Source organism: Dryas octopetala, chromosome 2 (genome assembly GCF_963921425.1).
Source record: "Dryas octopetala chromosome 2, drDryOcto1.1, whole genome shotgun sequence".
NCBI classification, from domain to species: domain Eukaryota; kingdom Viridiplantae; phylum Streptophyta; class Magnoliopsida; order Rosales; family Rosaceae; genus Dryas; species Dryas octopetala.
Window position 1 is genome coordinate 21,387,950 of NC_141367.1, and position 18,226 is coordinate 21,406,175.

An 18,226-nucleotide genomic window follows, 5' to 3' on the forward strand; every position below is an offset into this window, starting at 1 on the left:
TTGCTACCACGTGAACATCAGGTGGGACACCATTTATATACAAAGACACGTAAAATTTTGGCCAGGTAGGAGTGTAGGACACTCGTCAGCTTGCATGTAATGTGCATAGCCAAATGTACGTACATGCATGGTCACCCTTAATTTTATGAGCTTCTATAAATACGACCTATGCTTATTCATGCCCATAAAACAATAGAAGATCATAATAATTTAAAGAAACCATGGTGATCAAAGGTAGGCTTCCTTTACTGCTTTTGTTACTTTCCAGTACCCTTTTCCTTGCGGTCTCTGCAAGTGCTCTTGGTTCTGGGGACTTGGACCAGCGATGTGTAGCGGAGTGTCGAGACTTCAAAAGGCCAGCACTGCGTTCTGTCTGCGTGATGCAATGCAAGCTTAGGGACCCAACCGGTTGGGACCCTTCAGGCAGTGGCAGCAGCTGGTTTAACGATCATCAGTATCAGGACTTGGACCAGCGATGTGCAGCCGAGTGCCGAGACTTTAAAAGACCAGCACTGCGTTCTGTCTGCGTGATGCAATGCAAGCTTAGGGACCCTACCGGTTGGGACCCTTCAGGCGGTGGCAGCAGCATCATCACCAGCTGGTTAATTAACAGTCATCATCAGCAGATGGAGCAATGTCTTGCTCAGTGTCCAAAGGGAGATATTTCTCAATATCTAGCCTGCGAGAGTCGTTGCATGGAGAAGCAGCAGGGGCGACAGACCCCTCAGATCCCTCAGGAGCCGTCTGAGATCTGTCGGCAAAGCTGTGAAATGGAACAAAGTGGGCGGCAACAGCAGCAACAATGCCAGAGAAAGTGCGAGCAGGACTTTGAAGATATACAACAACGAGACAACAAGCGTAGAGATCCCGAACAGAAATACGAGCAATGCCAGCAGAGTTGCCGACAATCAGAGGAACGCGGCCAAGGAAGGCAGCAGCAACAGTCGTGTGAGCAAAGCTGCGCATCGCGGATGAGCCAGCCCGAGCGCCAGCAGATGTGCCAGCAGCGTTGCCAGAGGCAGGGACGTGACGAGCCACAACAGCAGCAGCAGTGCCAAACTAGGTGCGAGGAGCAACTTGAAGAGCAAGCAAGAGGAAATTCTCAAGATCAGCAGCAGAAATACGAGCAGCAATGTCAGCAGAGCTGCCAATACAGTCGGATGGCGCCGCACGAGTGCCAAAGAAGGTGCCAGAAGAAACTTCAAGAGCAAGAAAGGCAATGCCAGCAACGTTGTCAAATGCAAGAACAGGATCAGCGAGAACAACAACAATGCCAAACAAGGTGCCAGCAACAAGAAGAGGCACTTTACGCGAGCATATGATGCAGTAAATCTACTAGGCTGTACGGCTAGAGTTTGAAGTAGCTAGCTCACATGGAGTGAGCTTAATTCAGTCGTGTAAAATGAGCTCTAGCTTTCTGCCATATGAGAATAAATTAATAAATAAATGACAAGTTCTATGTGTTTATGCACTCTTAATTAGGACTTCTGAAGCTTAATTTAACATCTTGTTAGGAGCTTATTTGTTAACTATACAGGAATTGAAGACGATTTCTACCATGTTGACATCAACCAAACAAGCCAACACCTTCTTTGCTTTGTTTTGATTGTTCCAATTTTTAGCTCTCTCTCTTCGTTGTTAGACTGTTGGGCTCTTAGGAAGTTAATTAATCCTCTTGGATCAGCCAAAAAGGGTATAAGATAATTCTTTTTTTTTTTTTTTTTTTTCTTTTTCAGGTCTAAAGGTATAGGATAATTCTAAAATGATTCCAACGTTTGCTTCCAAAATCCTACAATTTTATTTTTTACCCTTAAAAACCCAGACACCCCGCGGCGTCACCTTTCCGGCCCCTCTCTCTCTCTCTCTCTCTCTCTCTCTCTCTCTCTCTCTCTCTCTCTCTCTCTCTCTCTCTCTCTCCAGTCCGGTGAAAAGAGGGATCGGAAGACAGAGGCATCCAAAGGAAGTCAGCTGTCTGGGTTGTTTTGGAATTTTTTTTTTTTGTAAGTTAAAGCCTTTTTTTTTTTCTGGTCAAAAATTTGAAGTTAAAGCCTTACGTTTCAAAAAAAATTGCCGGATTCTGAAAGTAAACATTAGGAACCTTTTAGAATTTCCCAAGGATATAATAATCAGACGAGGAAAAAAAAGACGCAGTGAATGGTTATCTCGAACAATTGATTATATAATACTAATTTGTTCGCTCGCAATGTATATGCATGAGATATTGAATTGGTTGTGTAAGAAAGAAATTTGATATTTATGCTTTTTAACATTAATAATCATGCCTATTTATCCAAATTGTTTTTAAATTTTTAAGGTACAGTCGTCCTTTTGTTACTTTTTGGGCAACGGACCGTGGTGAGTCTACGTACTCTTAAATCTCTGATTAAATACTAATAGAATATTAAAACTTTTTTTTTTTGGCCCAAATATATATTTCATTTCACAAAAAAACACCAATTACAAGAGAAATCAAACTGACAATAAAAAAGCAAAACAATTACAACTAACTACAGCCATACAAAAAAATTTTATATACAAGCTAATAAGAAGCTAGGGAGTCCATCAGAAACAAGAACTCCGGCAATAGAAGATAGTGGGTGAGAAACCCAGTCCTAAAGACATATCTTCCTTCCAGCTAACTAAATATAGTCAGTAATAATTAAATATAATAATGATTATTTGGTCTAGTGACACTTGTTCTTCTTTTTGTGAAGGAAGTGTTAGTTCTTTCAACATCTGTAAGCATACACAAGTATCGAACAAACTCAAGTATTGTTAAATATCATTGTTATATCAATAAGCAAACACATCAATTTGATATATCTAACCAGATGTCGACATGATGCAGGGGATCTGAAGCAAATTGAGCAGCAATAATCTTCCAGTCAGCACAGCCAAGAAACTAAAAGCCTCTCTCACAATGGAACTACGAAATATGACTTGATTTCTGTGTGACCGGGGACTTTTACTTATATAGAGCATCAGAGAAATCCTAGTCCCTTCCATTAAGGGATTCCAGAACTCTTATCTTAATGTAACTCATATACAAATCCTATTCTGAATATAACTTTGCTTATGTAAAAAGGCCTACAGTCAACCGAATCTTCTTTATCCAATTAGGATTAGTATCCTTGCTGGATTGTGCTTATAGTCTTGGTATTAATTAAAAATTCTGTTACTTGTCAATTAAACAATGGTAAGGTATTGAGATCTTTATTAGAACAATGCGTAAGTCCATTAATTTCTTACAGGAAGATCTTGAGTCAATTCTAATAAACGACAGTCGTTGATGAATTACAAAAAAATTACCACCTAAAACGAAAGGGTTGGGGTAAAAGCCCAGTCGATTCCGCTTTGCCAATTCGATTTTTTACCTTTTGTTCACTCATTTCGTATCATTCAGCCGTTTTGTTGGATTGAAGACTTGGGAGTGATATTTGAACTGAGTAATATATGGTGATTGCTCTTCTTGAGGTGTACATTAAGATTAAGAAAGTTGTGTTTTATAATTTTTTTTTTTTTTTTTTTGTAAAGCATTACTGCCCAACCAGAAAAGAAATGGAGGGGCTACAAGAATTCAATCTAACCAAGAAAAAATGGATATTATTTTCTTAAAGGTGCGTGCATAATAAATGAAACTTGCAAAGCAATTGATGCCCAAAGAAATTAAGAGGGAAGATTATAAAAAGCCAAACAGAGAGAGAACGACCAGCTTGCATAGTTGCATGCATTTCAACACGTACTCACACTAGTTAAGTTGAGGTGTCCCTTATGCAGGGCCACAGCCCCTAAGCAGCAGGGCACCCTATTTCTCCTTCCCACAAAAAGCACAAACCAACCGATTCCACAGGCCACTACATAATTATATATCATGCGCATACTGCAAGTACAATATCAATTTCGTCCTTATTTTGCCACCACGTGAACACCATGTGGGACACCATCAATATATTATTCAGATACAAAGACACGTAAAATTTGGGTGAGGTGGGAGTGTAGGACACTCGTCACCTTGCATGTAATGTGCAGAGCCAAATGTACGTACATATATGCATGCTCACCCTTAATTTTATAAGCAACTATAAATACTACCTATGCTTATTCATTCCCAAACAACTATAGAAGGTTTATCATAATAAAGGCTTATAACCTGATGGTGATCAAAGGTAGGCTACCTTTGCTGCTTTTGTTCCTTTCCAGTACCCTTCTCCTTGCGGTCTCTGCAAGTAGTCTTGGTTATGGGGACGTGGAAAAGCGATGTGCAACTGAATGTCGAGACTTTAAAAGGCCAGCACTGCGTTCTGTCTGCGAGATGCAATGCAAGCTCCGGGACCCTACTGGTTGGGACCCTTCCGGCGGGGGCAGCATCAATATCATCAGCAGTTGGTTTAACAATCATCATCAGCAGATGGATCAATGTCTTGAGCAGTGTCCCAAGGGAGATATTTCTCAATATCTAGCCTGCGAGAATCGTTGCATAGAGCAGCAGAAGAGGCAACAAACGCCTCAGATCCCTCGCGAAGCGTACGAGAAGATCTGTCGGCAAAGCTGTGAGATGGAACAAAGTGGGCAGCAACAGTGCCAGAGAAGGTGCGAGCAGGACTTTGAAGATATGCAACAACAAGACAACAAGCGTAGAGAGTCTAGAGACCCCGAACAGAAATACGAGCAATGCGAGCAGAGTTGCCGACAACCAGAGGAGCGCGGCCAAGGAAGGCAGCAACCACAGTCGTGTGAGCAACACTGCGCATCGCGTATGAGCCAGCACGAGCGCCAGCAGATGTGCCAGCAGCGTTGCCAGAGGCAGGGACGTGGCGAGCCACAACAGCAGCAGAAGTGCCAAAATAGGTGCGAGGAGCAACTTGAAGAGCAAGCGAGAGGCAGTGACTACAACAACAAAAGACAATCTCAAGAGCAGTTTGAAGACCCACAGAGGGAATACCAGCAGTGCCAGCAAAGCTGCCAGAGGCAGAGACATGGTGAACAGCAACAGCAATGCCAGAGCATGTGCAAGCAGCGATTCGAAGAGCAACAGAGGGAGCAAGAACAGGGTCAGGGTCAGTGCGAGCAGAGATGCCAAAGGGAAGCACAGGGTCAGCGAGAACAGCTACGATGCCAAAGGAGGTGCCAAAAACAAAGAGGTGAGAATTACTCCCCACTACGAAGAGAAGAAGAGGAGGAGCAGAGTCAGAGTCAGAGTCAGAGTCGGAGCCCGAGGGACAACCCCTACTACTTCCCCAAAGAGATGTTTGAGTCCAAGTTCAGGTCCGAGGAAGGCGGGACTTATGTGCTTGAGAGGTTCACCAACAGGGACTCTAAGCTTCTTAAGGGTATTAAGAACTACCGCTTGGCTCTCTTGGATGCCAAGCCTAACACTTTTGTTCTTCCACACCATATCGATGCTGAATCAATCTATGTTGTTGTCAATGGTGAGTCCTCCATTACCAATTTTTTTGTTTATATATATACAATTAGTAGCAATATATATCTGACATGAATTAATCTATGCTTTGGAATGTTAATTTACAGGACGTGGTGCAGTCACTCTTCTGATGCAAGACAACAAAAAGTCCTTCAACATTGAACAAGGAGATGTGATTAGAGTTCCTTCTGGGGCTACCGTTTACTTGATTAACAATAACAATGATGAGACTCTCCGAATTTTAAAACTCATTCAACCCGTTAATAATCCATCTGGCCGATTTGAGGTAAATATATAATCAAATTGAAATTAAACAACCCTGAATTTTTGTTTTTATTATGTGATATGCAGAAATTCTTAATTTGATATGCAGAAATTCTTCCCTGCTGGTTCTGGAAATCCCCAGTCATACTATAGCGTTTTCAGCAATGACATTCTCGAATCTGCCTTTGATGTAATTAGTTAAATTCTCACTTTTTATGTCATCCTCATTCATTTTATTTGATTTATTAGTTCAGAGTAGAAATTAATAAGGCTCCAATTGATTAATTTTGTTATCATATTAGACCCCAAGAGAGCAGCTACAGAGGGCCTTTGGACAGCAGCAGAGTAGGCAGCAGGGCATGGTGATGAGAGCCTCACAAGAGCAACTCAGGGCATTGAGTCAGCACGCTTCTTCTCCCAGGCACAGAGGCCGTGAGTCTAGGGGTCCACTCTTCAATCTGCCAAACCAACAGCCTGTGCACTCCAACAACTTTGGCAAGTTCTTCGAGGCTCGCCCTGAGGAGTTCAATCAGCTTCAGGACATGGATGTCTCGGTCGTCTACACTGAGATCAACCAAGTAAGATGTTTATGTTGTCAGACTGTGATGAATGATATCGACCATTAATTAGAGTCCATATTCACAATTATGTTACTACTCTCTAGCTAGTGAAAATTACTCTATACTTCTGGATTATGAAAATTAATTTTGGCTCAAATTTTTACAGGAAGCTATGATGATCCCACACTACAATTCAAAAGCAATATACTTGATGACGGTTATGGAAGGAAGTGGAAACATTGAAATGGCCTGCCCACACCTTGCAAACCAAAGGCAAGAGGAGATGGATTATCAACAAGAAGAAGGAGAACAGGGAGAACAGAGTGGAAGGTACATGAAGGTCACTGCTCAGATATCAGCAGGCGATGCTTTCGTAATCCCAGCTGGTCACCCTGTTGCCATTGTTGCCCAAAACAACAACAACGACCGCCAAAACCAGAATCTGAGACTGGTCGGGTTCGGAATCAATGCCCGAAATAACCAGAGGAACTTCCTTGCAGGTAATTAATTAAGAACTCACTCATGCTTAATCTGAGTCATTAATTGATTGCTTAGTCATAATTAATTAATTGGGTGTACTTAAATATATTATTCAGGGCAAGACAACAACATAATGAGGCTGATGGAGAGGGAGGCTAGGCAGCTGGCGTTTGGGGAAGAGATGGAGCAGATAGTGAACAATCAGAAGCAGTCTTATTTCGTGCAGGCCCGGCAAGGCAGAAGCCACCGCTTGTCTTCAATTTTGGACTTTGAGGGCTTCTAACTTCTAAGCAGGCAGTCCTGAATATATAGGAATAAATCTACCTAGTATGTAGAGGAGCAGTACTAGAGAGTAGGCTGTGCTAGAGTTTTGAAGTAGCTCATGTAGAGAGTGAGCTTTTTGTGTGTGTGTGTGTAAAAATAGCTCTAGCTAGCTTTCTGCTATATAAATAAATAATTAAATGAGAGAACAAGTTCTATGCGTTTGTGTTTATTAATTCACTCTTAATTAAGCCTTGTGTGACTTCCATTCTGACTGGACTGATTACTTAATTAAATTGCTAACCATATCATCAATAGCATATATGTATATTCCTTCTTTAGTCTGCAGGTTACACAAATATATATCCCTCGATCTGTTGTATGGTCTCAAACAGGCCTAATTAAAGCAATATTGGTTTGATAGATTTGCTTCTCTCGCTCACATATTGTTTTTTCTTGTGTCCTAGTTAAGCCAAGAATGTAATTAACATGAAAGACTTGGGCCTCACACTAGCTAGTTAGTAACACTACTCTGTGGACTTATCCATCAAACATCCATATATATAATGGTCTTTCCTTACACAGCAAAAGTATGCTAATAAATTGATTAGAGACATCCTAATTAAAACTCGAATGGATTGCAAACCATGTAACACACCTTTATCCTCCAAAATGAATGAGATAGATGGTAACCTCCCTCCCATAGATCATCTGCATATTCATAAGGGTCTTTTAGTATTGTGTATGTGGAAGTCTTGCAATATATCACATCACAAAAATATTTAAATATCCATAGTCCACGTCCTACAAATACTTATGTTACCATATTCAGATGTATCTCAAGCACCATTGGTCATGGGATTTACCATAAACCAAGTTTTCTGTTTACATAATATATGTTCATGTTGATTGGGTTGGGGAATAGAAATCCTATACTTATCTTGTGCGATTATGTGCTAGCGTGCGTCACAAAGTTCCACATTTCTTTCATTGAAAGAGAGGAATTCAAACTATATATATCCAACAGTGTGGAGGGCAATACAATTAAACGAATATAGCTATTTAATCGTTCCACATTAATTGTGCTTATATATAATGGATTTGGATTGCTTAAAAGATTAACAGAATGCAAAAACTGAAACTCCCTTGCAGAGCCACGTACGGCTCCCATTTCAGCAAGCACACCAGGCTACCATGTGATAATACCCGATATTCAGATCATAGGACACTCGTCACCTTGCATGTAATGTGAAATTGTGAATAGCCAAATGTACACATGCCTGCATGTACATATGCTGCTCAGCCTTTAGCTTATTTCTATAAATAAACATGTGAAGGCTCTCTAGCTACCTCATAGAAGATATAACTAAGCATGGTGATCATCAAAGCTAATCTGCAGCTTCCATTGTGGTGGTTGTTGTTCGATTCTCTCCACTCTCTTCCTTGCTGCCTCCGTGCCTTTCCATGTCGGTGATGGTTGTGTAGACCGGTACTGTGGGCACCTTCATGGTCATGACCGTGCATGCACGCTGCGTATCACAGTATTGCCTCCGGTGGCCGCCGCCGCAGAACCCGGTGACGTCTGAGCAGCTGGCTCAATGTCAACAACGTTGTGGTGAGAGGCGATTAGAACCCCAACAGCAGCAACACTATCAGAGTATGTGCGTGCTGCAACATCAGCAACACCAGCAATGCATGCAACGTTGCCAAGGCCAAGGGATCACTAGTACTTCTCAATCACTTCAAGTATGCCAAAGAATTTGTGAAGGAGAGGGACGAGAATATTACTTGGTTCTTTGGTACTCTACTCCTCAAAGGAAATTGTACTTGAAATGCATGGAAAGTTGCCAAAGGAGTCAAGAACCACAACTATGCCAAAGAACGTGTAAGCAGAAATATCATGAAGAGAAACAAGAGAAAGGTCAGCAGAGTGATGATGAGAGCCAGGGGATGAAAAATCCCAACTACTTCTCCAAATTAGTATATAGGTTTCAGTAGTAATACTAATGGCTAGGAGACTGGTGGAGAAATAAAGTTGTATGTAAGCGAGAGTTTTGAATTGTACTATATATATATATATATATATATATATGTTCATGTAGGGTGAGTTTTTTAAATATTGTGTATAAAAACTATAACCAACTCTAGCTAGCTTTCTGCTGCATGTATCAATAAACAAATAAATGAGAACTATCTAACTTGGCCATGAATTATAGGGTCACGACTGACGCCAAACATTTAATTTAATTACTAATTAATAAAAGGCAGATGCTCATTTTATTACATTTCAGGGAAAAAAGATCGCTATATATAGTAGCTGCAGTTGTAATCTTCTAAAACTGCATCGACCGATGACTGCAATTGTATTAATTCTCTACTAAAATTTACGTAGAGAATAAAGAAAAAAATCGACCGACAACTGCATCGTTGTAGCTCCAATTGCGTTGCAAATGCAGCTCCAATTGCGTTGCTACGATATTTAATTATCTTTTTTCTTTTAAATAATTTCAAAGAGCTTTTAAAACCTTAAGAGTAATAAATTATTAATTTAAATATATTACTAACCATATCAACAGCATATTATCTGAACATTAGAAAACAGTAATGCTACACTTACCACATTTTTATACCACAATTTCATACCACCTTACATGGCATTCATGCATTGGATACTAAAAAATAAAAAATAAAACTTAAAAAAGAAAAAGGAAATACCCTTCCAGTAAAGTAATGACACATAAGGTGGTATACAAATGTGGGAAAAAAAATGTGGGACAATTAGCATTATTGCATTAGAAAAAATAAGGAAGTGTATGCATATGATGTCGCATCGATCCAAAGAGCTAGGGAGAAAAGAATACCTTTCCATATATCAATTAATTCTTGATCTACTTTGCCACGATAAAATCATAACATTTAAGTTTACATTTTGTTTGTATAATTTTTCACAGAAATATTAGCGCCCACAAATATCCTATATATATATGCAGAAATAAGATTTTCTACTCATATTTTATGTGTTTATACTTTCTATCATGATATTTAATTGTTTGACGTTTTTTTATTTGAATTGTTTGACGTTGTTTTATGGTTTAGGGTTAAGATTTAGGAATTCATATATTAAGAACATAAGTAATTAAAAATATTGGACGTAAACAATTATTTTAGAATTTAGGATTAATAGTTTAGTATTTAATTAGGGATTTATATATGCTAGGAACAGAATTAATTAACGCAATATCCAATTTGCAACAATCCATCATATCCCAAAAGGACAATGCTAGAGTGCCCTAATGACATGTCAATTTAAAATAATTAATATTATTTAATTAAATTCATTATTTCTTGCCACATCAGTTTTTACAAATATTGTTTTAACCTTCATTATAAATTTTACAAAATTTAAATTAAACAAAAATAGAAAAAAAAAAAAATCCAAGCCATAAATCGTTATAATCCCTAAAAACTCATCACATCGATCATAATCTCTTCCATGGTGACAATTGCTGGCATTCTTTTTAATGCTTTCCATTAAAACAAAAGCCACAAAGGTATAGAGAACACTACAAAAAAAAACTAGGTAATAAGCACTAATTTCTTTAACTAATTAAATGCCCAACCATTGCTATTGAGTATTTTTTTTCAGTCAAAATACACTATTGGTGGTTTGACTTTACAAAACAATGCCAATTTAGTTACTGTATGTATAGTAACTAATGTGAGGTGAGATTAATTGCTGAGTTTGTTGCATTCGGACCTACACAACCTTTAAACATAATGTTATTTCAATTGTTGCTGTAACTTTGTAAGTGTTGGAATTAAGATATTGTCAGAGCCTGCAATACCCCATTCTTTTAAATTTGTTCTGATGACAATTTTTTCTCTTTCACGGCAAGGAAAAGAAAAGACCACTCACTCCTTCCTCTCTCTCTCTCTCTCTCTCTCTCTCTCTCTCTCTTCAAAACGAAACCCCAAAAAAGAAACAAACTATTTTCTTCCTCTCACGGCAGGGAAGGAAGAGAGGAAAGAAGAAAACCATTTTCCCTCTTTCTCTCTTCATGTGGTTGTTGAAAAAACCATTGAATTATAAATAGTAATTGTAGCCATTAGATTTAAATTGGGTAAAATAGTCTTTTAACAGTAATGATATTAATTTAATATGATAAATAAATAGTGACGTGTTAAAAATAATTGTGTCACATCATATTAGAACACATGAATCTTATTCCCTTCTAAAACACAAAATCTTAATTTTCCCATCCCAAAATCACGATTTCTTAGGACAACTAGGATCAAGACATAATCCCACAAATTTTAAGGATTGTCGACACTTGGGCTCAAAATGGCGCATCAAGAGCAAAATTACAATCTCCGCACCAACTCATTTTAATTAGTCTGCAAAACAAATTATTCTCTTTATTTTCAAACCACGTGAAGATGAAGTGGCACACGTACGCCAATTTTAACTTGTCACATAGCTACGACACTAGTCACCTTGCATGTAATTTGCATAGACAAATGTACATGCATTCATATATCCTCAGCCTTGGGCTTCCATAAATCTGATAGAATTAAAGTATCCAACCTAAAATCAATTGGCAATGGGTGGAAAGACTCAAGACTTATAAACACATATACTAAGCCTTAGTTTTCTGATGTGGGACATTGCTCCACATTACTCTCAACACGCACCCGCACGTGTGGCGAGATTTTGAGCCTTACACGTGAACAAATTGTATTGGGTGACGTGGGAGCACGTGTGGCCATTGGGCCTTACACGCGGATAACCAAGCTCTGATACCATGATGAGATTGTGTTTGGTGTCCGAGAAAATCAAAGAGAAAGTAAAAGGGAGAAAAACAATGAATATTCTGAATTGCTATTGATTGTGATTTGTGAATACACTGTTGCTTAAAATACAAAGCAGAGCCGACTTATATTTAATATCAGCTAACTAACAGACTTACAGTAATAACCAATCAGTAACTAGCTAGCTAACCAACTGACTAACGTGGACAACTAAAGCTGAGCTGGACATATTGAATGGCTTCGCTTATCAAAATCGAACAACTGAACACGCTCAGTGCTATATATATGCTTCTCATTGTAGAAGACTATAAAAGGGGGTCATAATGAATTGAATAGTAAGAAAAGCAAGCATGGCGATCAAAACTAGGCTCCCTTGGTTGTTGTTCTTAGTTTCCACTCTTCTCCTTGCTTCTGTGTCTTTCACTCTCAGCAACGAAGAGTACCCAAGCAAAGATCCTGAAGAGGAATACTCTCAGTGCATGGTAAGTTGCCACTCGAGTGAAAGCCCAGCAGGATGCCAAGATCAGTGTCTGCGGCGATACAAAGAGCAAAGAGGGGACGAAGAAGACGATCGAGGAGGAGACTGAGGCCAACCCTTATTTCTTTGTCAAATTCTTGTGGAAGCCTCGGTATGTGAGTGAATATGGTGGTTTTACTGTGCTCGCAAGCTTCAGGAGCCTCGAGTCTCCGCTTCTTCGAGGCGTAGAAAACTACCGCATAGCCTTGTTCTCGGCTATGCCTTCAACTTTTGCTCTCCCATGATCACCGATGAAGAAGAAAGCAAGAAAAGCATTGAAATGCAGAGAAACCAAGAGAGAATGAATTTTGATTAATGAGAAAGAATACAGAAAATGAACTGAGCACGCAGCTCTTATACAACCAGAATCAGTTTTGCTAACTAACTAGACAAACCAGACTCTAACAAAGTATACACGTGTCCTAAAAGTATTGATTCATCATTTTACTGATTTATCAACAAAGAGCCAATAATATGCTGACAGCTAGACACTCAACATCCCCCCTCAACCTCAGCAAGGGGACCAAGCCTGAGGTTGCAGCAATGTTGAAGATGCAAAGGACTATGCAGACCTTTAGTAAGAATGTCAGCAGTATTCTCAAGTGTGGAAACATATTCCAAATCCAAATCTTTGCATTGAACTCTTTCCCTAACATAATGAAAATCAGTATCTAGATGCTTGATCTGAGAATGAAACACAAGATTTGTACTTAATGCAATGGTAGAAACATTATCACATCGAATGAGAGGAGGACAAGGGAGGACCATTTTCAAATCTTTAAGAACATTCCTCAACCAAGACACATCAGAAACAGTATTTGCCAAGGCTCTATACTCAGCTTCTGTAGAGCTTCTTGCCACAGCACCTTGTTTCTTAGACTGCCAAGATACAGGATTTCCAGCTAAATAGACAATATAGCCTGTGGTCGACCTCCTATCATTAATATCACCTCCCCAATCTGAATCACTATAAGCAGTCAATGTCATAGGACCAGATTGATAGTGAAGACCATGAGACAAGGTGCCCTGAACATATCTCAAGATTTTCTTGACTGCATCATAATGAGTCTCAGTAGGATGAGCCATAAACTGACAGACAGTGTTTGTGGCATATGCAATATCAGGCCTAGTGAAGGTCAGATATTGCAATGCACCAACCAAACTTCTGTACAAAGTAGGATCAGACAAAGGATCTCCTTCATGTTTGGCTAATTGTAAATGAGGTTTGCAGGGAGACTGACAAGGTTTACAATGAGCCATACCTGCTTTAACAAGCAAATCTTTAGCATATTTCTGTTGACACAAAAAAATACCACCATCAGCCTTATATTTAATTTCCAACCCAAGAAAATAAGTCAACCTGCCCAGATCCTTCATATCAAAGGCCAAACTTAACTCATCAATCATTTGTTGAATTTCTGTAGAATGGGAGCCAGTGATGATTATATCATCAACATATAAAAGTAACAAAACCACACCAGTAGAAGTGGACTTAATAAACAAGCTAGGATCGGAATGAGAAAACTAAAAACCAAGAGAGGGAAGAAAACCTGTGAACTTCTCATTCCAAGCTCGAGGAGCTTGTTTCAAACCATATAAAGACTTTTGAAGAAGACAAACATGCTCTGGATAAGTAGGATCCTCAAAACCCTGAGGTTGCTTCATATAAACCTCTTCTTTTAAATCACCATGAAGAAATGCATTCTTGACATCTAGCTGTTTCAATTCCCACTTGAACTGGGCTGCAAGAGCTAAGACCAACCTTACTGTGGAGTGCCTTACTACAGGACTAAATGTTTCATCAAAATCCAAACCCTGCTCTTGACTGAAACCTTGAGCCACTAATCTAGCCTTATACCTTGACAGAGTACCATCTGGATTTTTCTTTAATCTATAAACCCATTTACAACCTACAATGTTTCTGTTTTGAGGTCTGGGAACAAGAGTCCATGTACCTTGCACATGTAAGGCATCAATCTCCTCTTTCATAGCTTGTCTCCACTCTTCTTGAACCATAGCAGCTCGAAAAGTTTTAGGTTCTGTCAATGGCTGAATGTCTGAGACACATGGTAAACCAGAAAAGAATGCAAATTCTTCAAAACTTTTACTTTCCATAACTGCACTAAAACAATGGAATTCACTGAAATCCTTCCTTTGAACTACCCCAGCCTTGGACCTGGTACGCATACCATGCTCATTTGTGCCATTCAACTGAGCAGTAATTGATAATGGGACACTTGGATGAGCCTCAGAAGAGGATGCAGGGACAGACAACTCCATTGGGTCTGTTCTTGGAAAAGTAGCAGAAGATGTATCAGAATTTGCAACAGACACCAAAGGATTTGCTAAGACATGAGCAGAAGGAGAAGAGCTACTAGAAACGATTGGAGACTGAGGAACAGGAATGGGAAGAATACAATGACCAGGACTAGTAGAAACTGAAGGAGAAGAGCTACTAGAAACGATTGGAGACTGAGAAACAGGAATGGGAAGAATACAATGACCAGGACTAGTAGAAACTGAAGGAAGAGAAGATTGAATAATTGAAACTGATGATGTAGAGAAAGGAAACACAGTTTCATCATGAATAACATGCCGTGTTAAAAGTAATCGACCAGTGACAATATGAAAACAAATAACCCCTTTATATCCTAAAGCATACCTTAAAAACACACACTCATCACTCTTGGGTTGCAATTTATTGACATTGTATGGTTTAAGAAAAGGATAGCAGGCTGAACCAAAATTTTTGAAATGTTTGATATCTGGAATGTGATGAAATAATTTTTCATAGGGAGACATCATTTGAAGAGTTTTACAAGGCATCCTATTGATAAGCAAGGCTGCATGAGAACAAGCATGATACCAAAATTGATTTGGGAGTTTTGCAGCATGAAGCAAAGTAATGGCAGTTTCAACAAGATGCCTATTTTTTCTCTCAGCAATGCCATTTTGCTGAGGAGTATAGGGACATGAAATGTAATGGAGAATCCCTTTAGAATCTAAAAAGGAGGTGAAAGCTTTGCTAGTAAACTCACCACCACCATCAGACTGAAAAATTTTGATTTGAGCATCAAATTGAGTTGCAAGAAAAGCTGTAAATTTGACAAAGATAGAGAAGACATCTGATTTATTTATCATAGGATAGAGCCATACAAAACGAGTGCATTCATCCATAAACAGGACATAATACCTATATCCTTCCATAGAGACATTAGGTGAAGGCCCCCAAACATCACTATGAATTTTGTGAAAAGGAAGCTTTGACTGACTGACATGAGAAGAAAAAGGTAACCTAGACATTTTTCCACCTAAACAGGACTTACACAAATGAGGCTGAGTATCTGAAAGAAAAGAAATATGAGAATTGGACAACATCTTATTAACTATCTCATTAGTTGCATGACCTAACCTATGATGCCACACTGATGTTTTAACTAGCTGACCAAGAAAAGCCACAGATGAAGGGATTGATGAAGAAATTGAGATATGTTGAATCTTCTTTGGAATAGGATACAAGCCTCTGCTACTCTTTCCTCTGAACAGCTCCTGTAGAGTTTCCTTGTCCTGCAACCAAACCTCATTTTCATCAAAAGAAACAGTGCAATGATTATCCCTACAAAGCTTATGAACAGACAAAAGATCTACTGCTAATTTAGGCACATGTAAAATATTGTTAAGACAAAGTGAAGGAGATAGAGAGGCTGAACCAATATGTTTCACACTCAAACCTTCACCACTGCCAACAGTGATTGTCTCACCAGTCTCAAAAGGCTCAGCACTTGTCAAATGTTGAAGGTCTGCAGTCATGTGATGTGTGGCTCCAGTATCAGAAAGCCAAACATCCTCTGAAGCAAAACCAACATTAGCTTGAGCAGTGAGAGCATTCAAACTCTGAGGTGGAGCGGCTCCTTGATATGCATAATTGGATCGGTGATAGCAATCAAGTGCAACATGACCTTTCCTGCCACAAATTTGACATTCCACAACAGAAGAAGCAAGATTCTGTGAAGTTCTTTCCCTATCAAAACAATTGACAGCAGTATGCCCTCTCCTTGAGCATATTTGACACTCTGGGACCTGCCTTCCTCCATTCCAGCCATTGTTCCAAGTATTATGCTGCCTACCACCATTTCCATTCCATCCTCTACCACTGCCAGTGTTGAATCTTCCAGCATTAGAACCCCAGCTCCAATTTTTACCATTTCTGCCTCCATTGGTGTTCCAGTGAACACCAGTACCATTCCATTTACCACCATTGTTATAGCCACCATTAGTATAGCCCCTACCACCAGAATGACCATTATATCCACCATCTCCATTGAAACCTCCTGCAGGCATATTAGAACCATAACCTCTGCCACCAAACTGACCATGATATCCACCATCTCCATTAAAATCCCCTGCAGACATACTAGAACCACTACTACCACTGTAGACATTCCTTGGTGCATTGCCATTGGTCAGACTAGAAGTAGAACCACAAGTAGAAGCATAATTGCCATGATTGCCACTGGGTGTGGGAAGCTTAGCTACCATTGCTGCCATTGACTGATTAGAAACCAAGGAAAGAGTAAACTTTTTATTGATATCTTGTTCAGCAGCAAGAAGCTGGGATCGAAACTCCTTCATAGACATAGGTCCTTGATGACCTCTCAAAACAGCCTTGACAGAATCAAACTCATCAGGTAGACCATTCAAAGCAACCACATAGACATCATCATCACTAACATGCACACCAACAGCAGATAATTGAGCGCGAGCATGTTTAATTCTCATTAGAAACTTCTCAATAGTATCAGCTCCTTTTTGCAAGGTCTGAAAGTCAGTCTTAAGTTGCATGATAGTTGCTCTAGAATCAGTATTGTATCTTTCTTTTATGTTCATCCAAGCTTCATGTGCAGAAGAACACCCCAAAATATGTTCCATGGTGTCCTCATGAACAGAGGCTAACAACAAGCTAGTTAAAGCTTTATCAGTTTGATCCCACTCAATGAAAGCCCTACTAACCTCTGATGTACTTATCCCATCTTCAGTAAGAATAAATTCTGGAGGGCAAACCACTGATCCATCAAGAAAACCAAATAAACCATGACCCCCTAACACCGTTTTTACTTGAAAACTCCACTTAAGATAATTCGAGTCATTCAACTTCAATGTCAAAAAAGGAAACAACCCATGAACTCTACTTGTAATCGACATAATCAACACTTCCAAGAACGCTTAATCAACTTCAATACTTCCAAGAATGTCAAGAAACTTCAAGAAACTTCAAGAAACTTCAAGAAATTCCAACAAATCACAACAAATTCCCAGACTCACAAATTCACAAACCCTCAAATTCACAAACTCCCACAAATTCACAAACCCACAAATGCACAAACTCACAAATTCACAGACTCCACAAATTCACAAACCAAAAACGATCTCAAGACCATATATCAAGAAACTTCCAAACGAACAGTCAACTTCACCATCGCTAAACAGAGACAACCTTTAGAAATATGATTAACCAAAGAACTTACTTCCTTTAATTTCACTTCTCATCACACGCTCCATCGTACGCCTCATCGCAATTCGCAGCAGTCGCAAAGAAAAGAAAAGAAATAGAAAGAGTCAGGATGAAACCTGCTCTGATACCATGATCACCGATGAAGAAGAAAGCAAGAAAAGCATTGAAATGCAGAGAAACCAAGAGAGAATGAATTTTGATTAATGAGAAAGAATACAGAAAATGAACTGAGCACGCAGCTCTTATACAACCAGAATCAGTTTTGCTAACTAACTAGACAAACCAGACTCTAACAAAGTATACACGTGTCCTAAAAGTATTGATTCATCATTTTACTGATTTATCAACAAAGAGCCAATAATATGCTGACAGCTAGACACTCAACATCCCACACCATCGCG

The 18,226-nt window shown here is 39.2% G+C and overlaps 1 protein-coding gene across 1 annotated transcript; it reads left to right on the forward strand.

The window, feature by feature from the left end:
* The first annotated feature begins 221 nt into the window (after positions 1-221).
* Positions 222-7,009, forward strand: LOC147294048 (uncharacterized). The gene is made up of 8 exons (XM_086231167.1): positions 222-1,282; positions 4,591-4,677; positions 4,762-5,429; positions 5,530-5,708; positions 5,796-5,876; positions 5,989-6,264; positions 6,413-6,746; positions 6,843-7,009. Exons 1-8 carry the CDS (start codon positions 222-224, stop codon positions 7,007-7,009), a joined length of 2,853 nt encoding a protein of 950 aa, XP_086087293.1.
* Positions 7,010-18,226: the final 11,217 nt, after the last annotated feature.

Coding starts and splice junctions, on each gene's coding strand:
- LOC147294048 (XM_086231167.1), top strand. CDS start 222: ATGGTGATCAAAGGTAGGCTTCCTTTACTGCTTTTGTTACTTTCCAGT. Junction 6,265..6,412: donor TCTACACTGAGATCAACCAA/GTAAGATGTTTA, acceptor AAATTTTTACAG/GAAGCTATGATGATCCCACA. Junction 6,747..6,842: donor CCAGAGGAACTTCCTTGCAG/GTAATTAATTAA, acceptor TATATTATTCAG/GGCAAGACAACAACATAATG.